The 14,141-nt window shown below is 40.7% G+C and overlaps 1 protein-coding gene across 1 annotated transcript; it reads right to left on the reverse strand.

The window, feature by feature from the left end:
• Positions 1 to 509: 509 nt before the first annotated feature.
• LOC143419634 (hemicentin-1-like) lies at positions 510 to 13,132 on the reverse strand. Its single transcript, XM_076887036.1, has 6 exons — positions 12,953 to 13,132; positions 7,522 to 7,884; positions 6,840 to 7,193; positions 4,444 to 4,809; positions 2,798 to 3,160; positions 510 to 1,822 (listed from the first exon to the last, which is right to left on the reverse strand). Exons 1-6 carry the CDS (start codon positions 13,020 to 13,022, stop codon positions 1,338 to 1,340), a joined length of 2,001 nt encoding a protein of 666 aa, XP_076743151.1. The 5' UTR covers positions 13,023 to 13,132; the 3' UTR covers positions 510 to 1,337.
• Between the last annotated feature and the right edge of the window lie 1,009 nt (positions 13,133 to 14,141).

A 14,141-nucleotide genomic window follows, 5' to 3' on the forward strand; every position in this document is an offset into this window, starting at 1 on the left:
GGCTGTAGGCTGCAGCCGTTGCTCTATCACTGTATAAATGTAACAGGCCTCAGTGCTGGTTCTAATGCTGCTTCCAGCTTTATTTGTGAAGAGCACAGCAGCTTACAAAACACGTAGCTAGCTCGTACAGCTGCGACGTAAAACTTTCACAAGCTAAAATGACCTTAAAATAACGGGGCTACCTGCGGTGATGCTAGCATTAGCATATGTTAGCACGTTACCTTCAAATGTTGGTCAGACAGCGTAAACTCCGTTTCACTGCAGGGTCCCTTCATTCTTCACATATCCGTGTCGAGATGAGTGTAAATCTTGAGGCTGAACAGTTTATTAAATTGGAATTTGAAAATGAATTTATGAATGCAGAATTTATTCTAAAATGTATTATTTAAGCACAGAATTCTTTATTTCATAACTCTTGTGGTCCTCCATAGTTCTTATAACTGGTTTATTCTATTATTATTCTATAACTTTAAATAAATCAGTTTAAATAAATAAACACTTGACACGAATAGAGTATCACTGTTTATTATTAGTAAGCAAAAATGACAAAGAAGCTTGCACAGGAAAGTTATGTAACCATTGAGATAAGAAAACACCCAAAAAGAGCAGAAGCTGCACATGATGAAAGACATGATAAATTTAACCTTCCCTTCTTTCATTTAAATAATTCTGTTCAGGCACTAAACAACTAAACCTTCATGGGAAATAAACAATAAACCTGATAAGGAAATGACATGGAAAAGCCTTCACAAAGACCCATACTTTCCCTGCATTAAAAACATGTTTTGGGTCCTCCACAGAGGTTTCAGTCTTCCCCCAAGGGAAAATAATGATGATTGTAATCAAAACTTTTTAATATATTCTTATATTGCTTGATTTTTAACAGTTTATAGACTATATGCCCACCCCCACACATTTCCAATCAAAACCAGAAAACCCCCAAAGACGTTAAAAAACAAACAAGGGCTGTGTGAGACATTTGCAGCTGACTACCTCCTGCTGGATTCACATCACTGTGAACTCATGTCTGTCCTCAGAGCATCTGGCTTTTTGCCACGAAAGGTGGGATGAGTAGGATGAAGAGAAGGTTCTACCTTTGTGCTTGGCTGTATTTGTGTTGTGCTGTTTTTTTCTCCTTCTGTCTATTGTGTCATTTTTATGTAGTAGATTATACTTGCAAAAGAAACCAAAGAAAGCACAATAACAACTTTCAGTCCAACAGCCCCATCCTCTCCATGCCCCCTTGGCTGACCTGCAGGTGAGAAACAGCTGTGAGGTATCAGCTGATCACATTGCAAAGATCAGCTGCTACACACAAAGTCTCATCATCAACATTTTTAAAAATAAACAAGCTTCAGCTCTGATGACATCTTTTTATGTATCTTGAGTTTTCGACTCCCAACCGGACACCTCGGAAAATAACTGAATGTGTCCAAAGCCAAAATGAATTTGACTGACTTACCTTTTGGAATAACTTTTAGGTGGATGATGCTGATGGGATCAGTCTTTAAAATGTATAACTTTCTACCGTCTCTCACTTCCTGGATGATGCAACACTCGTATGTTCCACTATCAGCAGTCGTCACATCCTTCAGAATCAAAGACATGACTCCATCCTTCATCTGTCTGTCCTTCAGATCCACCCGGTTCTTAAAAGAGGGATGCTGATAATATGAAACAAACTCTTTTTCCCAGTACCAAAGTACATATTGTGCCTTCAAGTCACGTCTGCTCCACTCTACACCTGGTATGATTTTGTTGTTTGGAGCTCGACATGTCAGAGTGACGTTCTGTCCAGACTCAGCTGTGATGTTTTTCTGGCCTGAAAGAGGAAACAACACAGAGCAGAGAGGTGTGGAGAAGGGAAATTATTTTACTGCTATTGTTAAATAATTGTCATCAGTACCATTGCATTAATAATATAATCTGGAGTTTATATTGCATTCAGATGTTGAAACAGTGTGTGTCTTTCAGAAAGACTAAGTTGCAGGCTGACAGGAAGTTGCAGGTTTGCAGAGTGTGCCTTTTGCAGAACTGAAACCGAAAGCAGAGTCTAAGTGCAGGTTATTTTGAGGAGCATTTGAGGACGAGACACAGACAGTTAAGAGGTGACACAAAGAGCATGTGAGGTCAACACATACACACACATTAGTTAGATTTATTTAGAGGAGAGAACGGAAAGTACCAAGCCATGAAAATAGAAGATGATTTTCTAGGTGAAAAGTCATTCTGGTGTTGATCTGATCTATGTATAAAATGTACCGGTGACGCATGAAGGGGAGTCAGTAAACAAACCCTGATGCTATAAAATATCTGTTCATGCTTTGATTAAGTCGAGGACTACTGGCTGTCTGCGTACAGAGTGTCTTCCCACACGTGTGTTCATTAAAATCATTGTTTGACCAAAGACCTTCTGGACCAAGAGTGGTTTGTACTCTCCCTCCTCAATTTTGAACCTTAACAGAGGTTAAAGAACTAACTGATAACTACAACAGCCAATCACAGACAAAAAAAAATACAAACCAAGAAAAAGACCCAATGCTATATATGTATATGTCTCATGTTTCAACTAGTTCTTCAACATGCAGCCCTTTACCTACTTTGTTTAAGTTACTATAACCATTTAGGAAGAACATAAGTTAATCACCTCTTTTCTACAGGCTGTAGCCAGTTTTAAAGTATAAAGTACAACTACAAAGATCCAAGCTTTTGACTTTTATTCTCCTCAGAAACATCAGACATCAAGAACCAGGAAGCAACTTCATCTATACTAACAAACTGAACTCTACCAACTCACTTTGAGGAACAACACTCAGGTAGGTGGTGTTGATGGGGTAACTATCCAGACTGGCTCTCTTCCTGCGGTTCACTCCTCTCTGGGCCACATAACACTCATATGTTCCAGTGTCATTAATTGTCACATTCTTCAGAATCAAAGACATGTCTTTATCCGTCATCTGTCTGTCCTTCAGATGCACCCGGTCCTTAAAAGATGGATGTTGGTAATCTGGAAAAAGCTTGTTGTCCTGATAATAAAGGACATATTTTGGCTCCAGGTCAGCTCTGCTCCACTCTGCAGCTATTATGGGGTTGTTGCTGTTTAGAGCTCGACATGGCAGAGTGACCGTCTGCCCCATCACAGCTATGATGATTTTTTTGTCTGAGTGAGAAAAGAACAGACTGGTTAAAGAAAAGAAGGGATCGCCAATCATGGAAACAAGAAACACAAGTATCATATTCATATTTAGGAAAAAATAAATAAATAAATATATATATATATATATATATATATATATATATATATATATATATATATATATATATATATGTATATATATATATATATATATATATATATATATATATATGTATATATATATATATACATATATATATACATATATATATATATATATAGGGGGTGCAACGATACACAAAATTCAACGATACACAAAATTCACGGTTTGGTTCGGTTCGATACTTTTGCTGTGAGGTTCGATATTTATTCGATACAAAAAATGTTCATGCCTTTTTAATTTGTCATTTATTAAAATTATAAATATATATTTTAACTCAAAAGTACAGTTTTTAAATTTATTGTTGCTGAAACAACAAAGTAATAAAAAATAAATCTGATCGAGAAATCACTCATCTTTGGAAAAGAGAGTTTATTACAGAGAAATGGCTCTTTCCAAAATAAAAGCTATACTATACGCTTCTTCTGGGCTATATTCTCAGCAGCATATTAAACATATCAGGTCCCCATGAGGAGAATCATGTGCTAACGGCTGTCTAAATGACTCGGGTAAAGTTTGTAGCATGCATGCTTGTTGTTTTTGTCTGCTTCCACTTGTCTTTGCACTACGATGATGTCGGAGTAAATGTGCAGTCATATTCGTTGTGTTCCCACTAGTGCTGTCAGCGTTAATCTGAAATGACGTTAACGCCACAACACGGCAAATCTCCGTTAACGAGCTACCACGGATCGCCCCGTGCATAGGGCTGGACGGCGTCATCACGTTAACAAGCAAACTGTGCTAACGCACTAGTTCCAACTGGTTGAGCATTGCGTGGCACATTCGACATACTGTTTTACTTTTGTCCATGACGCGCTTACCATCAGGGTCATGCTTCACATGAAAACCAAAATAGTTCCAAACGCCACATCTGAATGAGGGTGGGGGAGGTTCAATTTTGGATAGCGGTGAGGCAGTTGCCATGTTGCAGCGAGCTTATGCTTCTGTCTTGCTAGCTTGCACTGCGCTCAGTGGATCTGCACTCGACAGTGCAGCCTACGAGGAGTATATATATATATGTATATATATATATATATATATATATATATATATATATATATATATATGTGTGTGTGTGTGTGTGTGTGTGCGTGTGTGTGTGTTTGTGTGTGTGTGTGTGTGTATGAACTGAAATCTGTCAACTCACTTGGACGCACAACACTTAAATAGTTGGTGCTGATGTGTTCACTATCAGGACTGGCTGTCTCCCTAATGTACACTGCTCTCTGGACCACATGACACTCGTATGCTCCCGAGTCATCAGTAGTCACATCCTTCAGAATCAAAGACACGTCTCCATCCTTCATCTGTCTGTCTTGCAAATCCACCCTGTTCTTAAAAGATGGATGCTGATTTTCTGGATGAAATCGCTGATTCTGGTAAGAAAGGACATATTCTTCTCCCAGGTCAGCTCTTTTCCACACTACAACCATGATAAACTTTAAATCGGGGAGTGGAACTCGACATGGTAGAATGATGTTCTGCCCAGAATCAACTGTGATTTTTTTCTGGTCTGAAAGAGGAAACAACACAGAGTAGAGAAGTCAAAGAACTAACTTACAACTACAGCAGCCAGTCACAGAAAAAAAAAAAAAAGATTGGATCTTTGGATCTTGTACTCAGAGCTTGTTCCTGTGCTGCCATAATTTTAGTCCAGCTCTGTTAGCCACTGGTAGGATTTCTGGATGTCAGCCCCTTTCTCTATCTGCCAGTGCTATATAATGTGCATGGACCTGTCCTTCCATGATGGCTCCTCCTCTTCCTACTTTTTCTGACACTAACTAGTCCCCTGCCTCTATCCTTCCGCTTAGCACACAATCTTAGGGTGCTGGACTTGGGGTGAAACCCTCCATGCATGCTAAGGAGCTCGGACAACTGCTCCCTCTATCAATAGCTGGTGTTTTGTGCCTTTGGTATTCTTGCCAATTAGATTCTGTGCCCCATTCATCTATTCAGCCATGTGCTTAATCATTTTAGGCACAGTTATACCTGGAACAATATCCGAGTTATCAACACCTACACCATGCCTGTGATCAGGTACACTCCTGAAATAATAAGTTGGCCAAAGGAGGAGATGGAAGCCAGTGACATCAAGACATGTAAGCTCCTTCATGGAGGGTTTCATCCCAGGTCCAGCACCAGGAGGCTGAATAGTAAGAAGAAGGAAGGAAGCCAGGGACTGGTGAGTCTCAGTAACACAGTCCAGGATGAGACAACAAACATCCAAGAGTAAATCAGGAAGATGGCCCCAACTGACCGTGTGCTCAGTTAATACCTTCCAGTGTTGGGAAGGTTACTTTTAAAATGTATTCCACTACAGATGACAGAATACATGCCCCAATATGTATCCTGTAACGTATTCTGTTACGTTACTCAATGAAAGTAACGTATTCTGAATACTTTGGATTACTTAGTATATTATCATGCTGTTTACAACTACGTGAATGTACTATTGCTGTGATTTATTACTGTTGCTGAAGGTCCGCGGCTCCGAACCGTAGTAAAGGGACCTCTGACTAATACGTCGGGTCCGTGTCGGGCTCGTAGCTGAAAACTAGCTTTACTTTGTTGTGTGGGTCAACTTTGCTAACGAGAGACAGAGAGAGGCATTGAAAGGCTGCTCCAACGGAACTTATTGTTTCGGAGGAAAACACGAACACGGTGTACAGTCGAGTCTTAATAGCTTACTTACAACTGGGCTTGTCAGGCACTCTTCTTGGCTGCAGTGGTTATTATTATATTTACATGCTTCCACCTCCCGTCTCTGCTCAGTGACAACTCGTACTTTTTGACTATCCTTTTTCTCCCTCCCTTTCTCTCACAGACACATAACTGGTATGGCAGTCCGTTCTCCCTGCAGCACAGACTACACTGCCCATGAGGCTACATTATTTTTCTAACACTCTACCTATTGTCTTCATATTAAATCATTTTTGGAATAATAATTTTTTAAAACATTTCTTCACGTCCTTTACGTGGGCCACAAGTAGAGGTGACATGGGCCACCAGATTGAGACAGAGACATTAGAGCCTTTTAATGCGTGTTTTGTTTAGTTTCTACCGGTGTGGAATGACCAAAAATAGAGAGGGCATAGCCTATATATGAAACAGGAAAATACCTATAAATATATATATAATAAAAAGTAACTGTATTCTGAATATCAGTCTTTTAAACGGTAACTGCAACGGAATACAGTTACTCATATTTTGTATTTTAAATTCGTAACACCGGTACATGTATTGCGTTACTCCCCAATACTGGTGGTACCAGAAAGCCAAAGAAGAAAGGACGGGGAGCCATGAACCATCATGGAAGAACAGGCCCCTGCACAGCATGTAGTACTGACAGATAGAGGAAGTGGCTGGCATCCTGAAATTCTACCAGCAGCTCGACAAAGCTGGACCGGAAGAAAGCACCGAGTCACCAATCATGGCATGGCATGCTATTTTTTCATGGTCAGTGTAAATGTCGGGTATAGAAGATTATATAGGTCCCTCATCCTATTCATGTGAACCCCTCCTTCATGTAAAACTCAAACTTACCTGGAGGAACAACAGTTAGGTAGGTGATGCTGATGGGGTGAATATCCAGACAGGTTCGTTTCGTTTTTCTCTGGTCAACGTAACACACATAGAGTCCTGAGTCATCAGCTGTCACATCCTTCAAAATCAAAGACACGTCTCCACCCTTCATCTGTCTGTCCTTCAGATCCACCCTGTTCTTAAAAGATGGATGCTGATAATCTGTATCAATCTCATCGTCCTGGTAAAAAAGGACATATTCTGGCTCCAGGTCAGGTCTTATCCAAAATGCAGCTATGATGGGGTCATTGCTGTTTGGAGCTTGACATTCTAGAGTGGCCATGTCTCCCCCAATAATTATGCTGTTATTGTGGTCTGAAAGAAGAAAGAAAATAGAGCACAGAGGTTAAAGAACTAACTGATCACTACAGCAGCAGCCAATCACAGAAAAGAACAAAGCAAAGTAATATCTATACATATATATAGATAGACAGATCTTATAGACCTACATTGTATAGGTTGCTATGGCCATCTGAGTACAACAGATGTCTACAAATGCACCTGTCTTTTACAGGCTGTAGCCAGTTTTAAAGTATAAGGTACAAGTACAAGGATCCAAGCTTTGTTCACCTCAGAAACATCAGATATCAAGAACCAGGAAGCAGCTTCATCTCTACTAACAAACTGAACTCTACCAACTCACTTTGAAGAGAAACAGTCAGGTAGGTGGCTCTGATGTAGTAACCATCCAGACTCGTTGTTTTGCTGTGGTTCGCTCCTTTCTGGACCACGTAACACTCGTATGCTCCCGCGTCATCAGTAGTAAGATCCATCAGAATCAAAGACACGTCTCCACCCTTCATCTGTCTGTCTTGCAGATCCACCCGGTTCTTAAAAGACGGATGCTGGTAATCTGGAACAAGCTTATTGTCCCGGTAAAAAAGGACATATTCTGGCTCCAGGTCACGTCTGCTCCACTCCACAGCTACAATGGGGTTGTTGTTGCTTGGAACTTGACATGGCAGAGCGATGGTCATTCCAGTCTGACCTAATATAACTTCTTCTACTGAAAGAGGAAACAACAGAGGGGTTCAAGAGATCAACGAACAACCTGAGCTACTGGGAGATCAGGGAGCTTTTTACTGTACATTGCTTCAGACAAACACAAGGGGCACATTCAGTCAATGACTGACTGTCTAGTGAAGGAATATTGTGTGAACTCACTTAATGAAGGGCTACTGTAGTTACAGCACCACTGTTTCATAATTGCTTATTATTTAGTCTATAAATACATTGTTATGCTTGGTCTTCATTAGCTTTTTTTTAGACCTCTGCTGTGGAAGTGACAGAAGGCATATTCTGAAGTTAGTCAGATTTTTTGTAGACATTTGATATTAACAATATTCAGTCACCTAAATAAACTTTTCTTCAATCAGAATACAAAGTAGCATAATTATCATGCCTATGTTCATCAGTGTTAAGGTTCGGTCGAGTTAGGGAAGAGAAGAAAGCAAGCCCAAGTCGAAGTAGGTGTCAAAAATAGTGATCTTTATTACACTCTGTGCACAAGAGTGGGAAAAGACAATTTGCAATCGAATCCTCTCGTCAACTGAAGCATCAGTCTCCTTATATTGCCTTTATGACATCACAGTTGGATCTTTACTGGAAATGATCTCAAATGATAACAATTCCCCGCCTATCCCAAAGTTTTCCCTTATATAGACATCAACTGCTACTCTTAAGAGAAAAACAAGTGTGTATTACATTGTGCATTTTGTGAAAGTGTATTTATCAGAAAAACTGTCCTCAGATGACCCTCCTATTATTACTAAGTGTGTAGGTGACCGTGCGTGTGTTACATAAGTGCGTGCATGTAAGCAGAGACCGGCGTACGTGCAAAATTACACGCAGGCCTGCCAGGGCCCAACAGGACTCGTGGATCTGTATAGTGTGACTGCTCTGCTCTAACGTGCAACAACTTTATATAAACAGTCAGTGTGGATTAATATAAACAGTCAGTGTACATTAATATTTGCTCAAAGTAACACAGATGTAATTAAAAGATTATACTGTCAACAGATTCAACCATGGTAAAGGAATAATCAATGATAACTGATTGTGAGAATACAAAATAAAATATCTCCTGCTCACACTCCTCCTCTTTGGCCTTTTGAAAAAAAGGCCAACATTTAGAGATATTGTGTCACTCCTCCGTCCAGGCGGCTTCTCGCAACGGCATCATATGTTCCGGACCAGCTGACCCAGCTGAACCAGAAGCTATGGCCCTGCTCACCAGATTACCCAACACCTGCCTCACCAGAGGAATGAGACAACACCCGATCAGCAACAAACCTAGAAAAACTAGAAGAGAAAACATGGCAGACATAAACAATCCCTTATATTGCCCAAAAACAGATGTGAACCAATCTCCCAGCCTTGAGTTCACGCCTGATTGCTCATGCATGGTTCTAGATAACGTTTTCAAATTTTCCAGCGCCCGCGTGACTGTTCCGTCCGGAGCTGTATTGTTGGGAATAAAGGTGCAACATAAATCTCCAAACATCGCGCACACGCCTCCCTTCTCGGCCAATAACATGTCCAGCGCCATGCGATTTTGGATTCCCATTAACGACGTCGGACCTAATTGTTCTGCAAGACCTTCCACCGCGTCCCTGGTGAGATTAGAGAGTCTCAACACATTATAATGAACATAATTAATGCGATCAACATTTTTATTTGGAGTCACCCACAGAAACACACTTTCAAACCCGGCCGCTATCTGATCAACTAACTTATACTCATCTGGAACTCCTCGGGGAACTCCTATTGAGTCTATCCAGGTTGGCGAGTCCCGTCTTGGATCATACTTGTGGATAGCTCCTGTGGCTCTCCTCCGTCTGGCTGTAGACACATTCGCACCTTGCTGTGGAATTGTCTCTAGCCTACTGCCTATGAGCATCAAAGGTGCAGCTAAGCGCACCAAAGCACACGTTCCCACACTCCCCAAGGGAACCTGCACCAAAAGGGTGTACTCCCCACAATAATAATATAGCCCACCTCTCGCCCAGGTGCCTATAATTGTGCTCGGGTCACTTACATCATTGGTAGTCCTACCTGTAATTGTCCTCTGGCACCAGCTTGGATTAATCCTTCCTAGCCTAAATCTCACTCTGTCTGTAGAAAACTCAAAACATGTATAATTATCTCGTTTTGGTGTGAATGAACCTGGTTGTGTGCGTTTATCAATTGGCGGATATAAACCTGACAAAGTGGTGCAGTTACCTGTGTCCACCGCCTCTCTAGTTAATCTCAACATGCAATTATATCCCCACTCATCCTCTGGATACAGAGGAGCGGGTTCAGTAAACAAATGTGGTCGAGCGGTAGCACAAGCAACACAATCAACCACTTTCTGCTCCTTAGCATTTTGAGCCACCCAATCTAACCAAAGATTCCTATCTCCAAAACCTGTGGCACGCTCTATCAACTCCTGAGGTTTTAACCTAGTATAATCAGTGGCAACAAACCATTTTTCTTCTGGATCCTGGTAAGTTACTGTCTCTACGGGATCTGTTTGCACCGTGAGATTCAGTGCTGAGTCATTTCCCAGCGGTTTAGACCTGGGATTAAATAAATTCACCCGAATTAACCCGAATGGATCTGTCCCTACTTTATCTACCCCTACTACTAAATAAAACGCACCTCCATCAAACCCAGGTTCAGGGAGTTCACTCCATGGTCCTAGGGAAAGAGTAATAGGGTTATTTGTAACAGAATAATCTCTCTGAATAGCTATTCCTTCAAGGGCCGGTGGCACCGTTGGCTGCCATCCTACTCCTGTCCACGCGACCACATCCTGCCAAGAACACCACTGATCCGTTACATAGGTGTAGATGTCACTATCCCATGATGGGCCCCACACCGACTTAGGGTAACACATCATTGGATGATAACAAACCCACACATTATATGTTCTCCAGCTATTCCCGTCACCCGAGCATTTAATTACCTCACACAAATCGAATGTGAACGCTGTTGTAGATCCATTAACATACCCAAACTCGACTCCGCCACTGGCTTTGAGACACCCATCATCCCCACCTGAACCAACCGCACGCTTGACTTTTTTCGACGATTTGATCGGTTCGGGCTCAGGAGCGGATAGACCTCTGTGTCTGGGCAATTCACCTGTCTGCCAAAAAACAAAGAAACACGTTATAACACTTATTAACCCCAACACCCCCGTTATTTTCCAATTTTCCCACAATTTCATGATGACTGTTCCCAGGCTCGTTTACTTCTACTCTATACTAAAACGATAAAGTTACAAAAAGAGTATAAGGTTATGAGTATAAAAATATGCGAGTAACATACAAAACTATTACGATTCCTTCAAACTAAAGGTCCCTGGTTCGATCCCGGGTTTCGGCACCAGGAATTGTTAAGGTTCGGTCGAGTTAGGGAAGAGAAGAAAGCAAGCCCAAGTCGAAGTAGGTGTCAAAAATAGTGATCTTTATTACACTCTGTGCACAAGAGTGGGAAAAGACAATTTGCAATCGAATCCTCTCGTCAACTGAAGCATCAGTCTCCTTATATTGCCTTTATGACATCACAGTTGGATCTTTACTGGAAATGATCTCAAATGATAACAATTCCCCGCCTATCCCAAAGTTTTCCCTTATATAGACATCAACTGCTACTCTTAAGAGAAAAACAAGTGTGTATTACATTGTGCATTTTGTGAAAGTGTATTTATCAGAAAAACTGTCCTCAGATGACCCTCCTATTATTACTAAGTGTGTAGGTGACCGTGCGTGTGTTACATAAGTGCGTGCATGTAAGCAGAGACCGGCGTACGTGCAAAATTACACGCAGGCCTGCCAGGGCCCAACAGGACTCGTGGATCTGTATAGTGTGACTGCTCTGCTCTAACGTGCAACAACTTTATATAAACAGTCAGTGTGGATTAATATAAACAGTCAGTGTACATTAATATTTGCTCAAAGTAACACAGATGTAATTAAAAGATTATACTGTCAACAGATTCAACCATGGTAAAGGAATAATCAATGATAACTGATTGTGAGAATACAAAATAAAATATCTCCTGCTCACATCAGCCAATAGGATAGTTTTAAATTTCAACCCAGTGTTTAATGTTGCTCCAAAATTCAAATTGCTCTCATGTGCAGCACTGCGTGATCAATCATCCGTTCCTGTGTTTGGTGTCAGGAGTGTTCAATTGATCGATTTTGTGCGGAAGAAGAGTCAAATGATGAGTCAAACACCTTATTTAAATTTTAGCACTCACTGGGCCTAAAGCAAGAAGCCAGAGTTAACAGAGGAAGTGTACTACCACCATCAAGGCACCTTTATCACTAACTGAGGTTTTAGGTTTTTCGACCTAGCTTTACAATGATTATTACATCTCATTACATCTCACTTGAAAGTCTGGCAGTCAAGCTCAGAACAGACATCTGTGCTCCACTCAAATGAGTGATAATGTATTATTAATCTGTAATCTTGCAACAAAGTCTACTAAATTCAACTTCTAAATTTATAAATGTCTGTTCTGCCTTCAAAATGCTGTAAGCAGAGGTGTATCTAAAGCTTTATGCTGACAAATTTTCTATGAATAGTGAAAGTTAAGCTAATGTGCAACAGAGTTAGTTTAAAAGTAAAGATTTTTTTTTCCCAATGAGTAGCTTTTAATTGAAGATTTATTTTTTTGCCAACAGTTTACTGTACCAGCCCACTAATGACTAACTGCTGGTTCAACCTCACTTGTTATCTTTGTAATAACACAAAGTTGTGCAGAGTAGGAAAAACCAGATTTGTTTTGATGTGAACTTAGGAATGAACTGTGGGTTTGAGGAAATGAAGCAGGTGTAGCAGGAAGACAGGACAAGCTGAGGTAAACAGAGTGCTCACAAGCTAAATGACGCAGCTCTCCTCCTCCCACAATTCTGGCTTAACAGAAATGTTTGGAAAAGAAACAGACCTCAGATCAGTCCTTCAGCTTTAACTCTCGGCAGATGTGGCAGGTCATACAGCCCAGTTAAACACACCTTTAAAACAATGAACAGAATCCTTGAAGAGTGTTAATAATTTATAAATCTGAAATCTAATCTCACCTGCAGAGACAAACGAGAGGCAGACAGACAGTAAAGTCCAGCAGATAGATGCAGACGTTACAGCAGACATTGCTCCTTCGTTTAAAGTGTAATAAATGTCAAAAAAATGGTGGTATTTTTCAACAATTACAAAATCCCTGAACTTAAAATCTGATGTTTTTAAAGAAAGCTGAAAGTCTCTTAGTGTGATAACAGTTATCAGTTAGCTTGTTCTTGCGATGGTCCAGAGAGGACTCTTTCTCTTTAGTTGAGTCTACCGTAGCGCAAAGTAGTAGTAGTGATGTGCGTTTTTTTCTCTCTTCATTTCTGTCTCTATCGTCCTCCTGTCCTGCAGGTGAAGAGGAGACGGAGAGTGTCTTCTTTCCTGTCTTGGCTCCGCCCAGAGGCTGAGTCTCTTCTGTTGATCCTGTCACCTGTTTGCTTTAAAGTCTTTACTTCAGCAGATTTAAAGACCAGATATAACCTTGTTGCCACTCTAGTACTGTGACATTGCAATGGATATTTCTCTTCTGTCACATGTTTTTGACATCTAAACTTTACAAAACAAGGAATTGTGACAGGTTTTAGGAACTAGAAATGGATCAGTTCCCCTTTTTGGGAGGCAGAGCCTTCAGTTTTCAGGCTCCTCTTCTGTGAAACCAGCTTCCAGTTTGGATTCGGGAGACAGACACTATCTCTACTTTCAAGATTAGACTTAAAACTTTCCTCTTTGCTAAAGCATATAGTTAGGGCTGGACCAGGTGACCCTGAATCCTCCCTTAGTTATGCTGCAATAGACGTAGGCTGCTGGGGATTTTCAAGATGCATCAAGTATTTCTTCTTCAGTCACCTGTCTCACTCACTCATTATGTGTTAATAGACCTCTCTGCATTGAATCATACTTGATATTGATCTCTGGCTCTCTTCCACAGCATGTCTTTGTCCTGTCCTCCTTCTCTCACCTCTCAACTAGTCGCAGTTTTTCTTTCCTACTGTCACCAAAGTGCTTGCTCATAGAAGGTCATATGACTGTTGGGTTATGTGTTATTCTTATTTAACTATTTAACTTTTAGTTGAGGTTAAAGTCAGCCATTATTTATCATTTTCTTCTTGGTTTCTGTGTTTGGGTTCTTGTCTAGTCTGTCACGTGTTTTAGTTATGCTAAGCTTGTGTTGTCATGTCTAGTCTCCATGTTTCTGTTTCACTTTGA

The sequence above is a fragment of the Maylandia zebra genome, linkage group LG7, assembly GCF_041146795.1.
Source record: "Maylandia zebra isolate NMK-2024a linkage group LG7, Mzebra_GT3a, whole genome shotgun sequence".
Classification (NCBI taxonomy): domain Eukaryota; kingdom Metazoa; phylum Chordata; class Actinopteri; order Cichliformes; family Cichlidae; genus Maylandia; species Maylandia zebra.

Excerpts from the sequence above, each read along its gene's own strand:
- LOC143419634 (XM_076887036.1), bottom strand. The coding sequence starts at position 13,022 with ATGTCTGCTGTAACGTCTGCATCTATCTGCTGGACTTTACTGTCTGTC. Across the intron at positions 4,810-6,839 it reads CCTAACTGTTGTTCCTCCAG|ACCAGAAAAAAATCACAGTT; the intron begins GTAAGTTTGAGT and ends TTCCTCTTTCAG. Across the intron at positions 1,823-2,797 it reads CCTGAGTGTTGTTCCTCAAA|GCCAGAAAAACATCACAGCT; the intron begins GTGAGTTGGTAG and ends TTCCTCTTTCAG.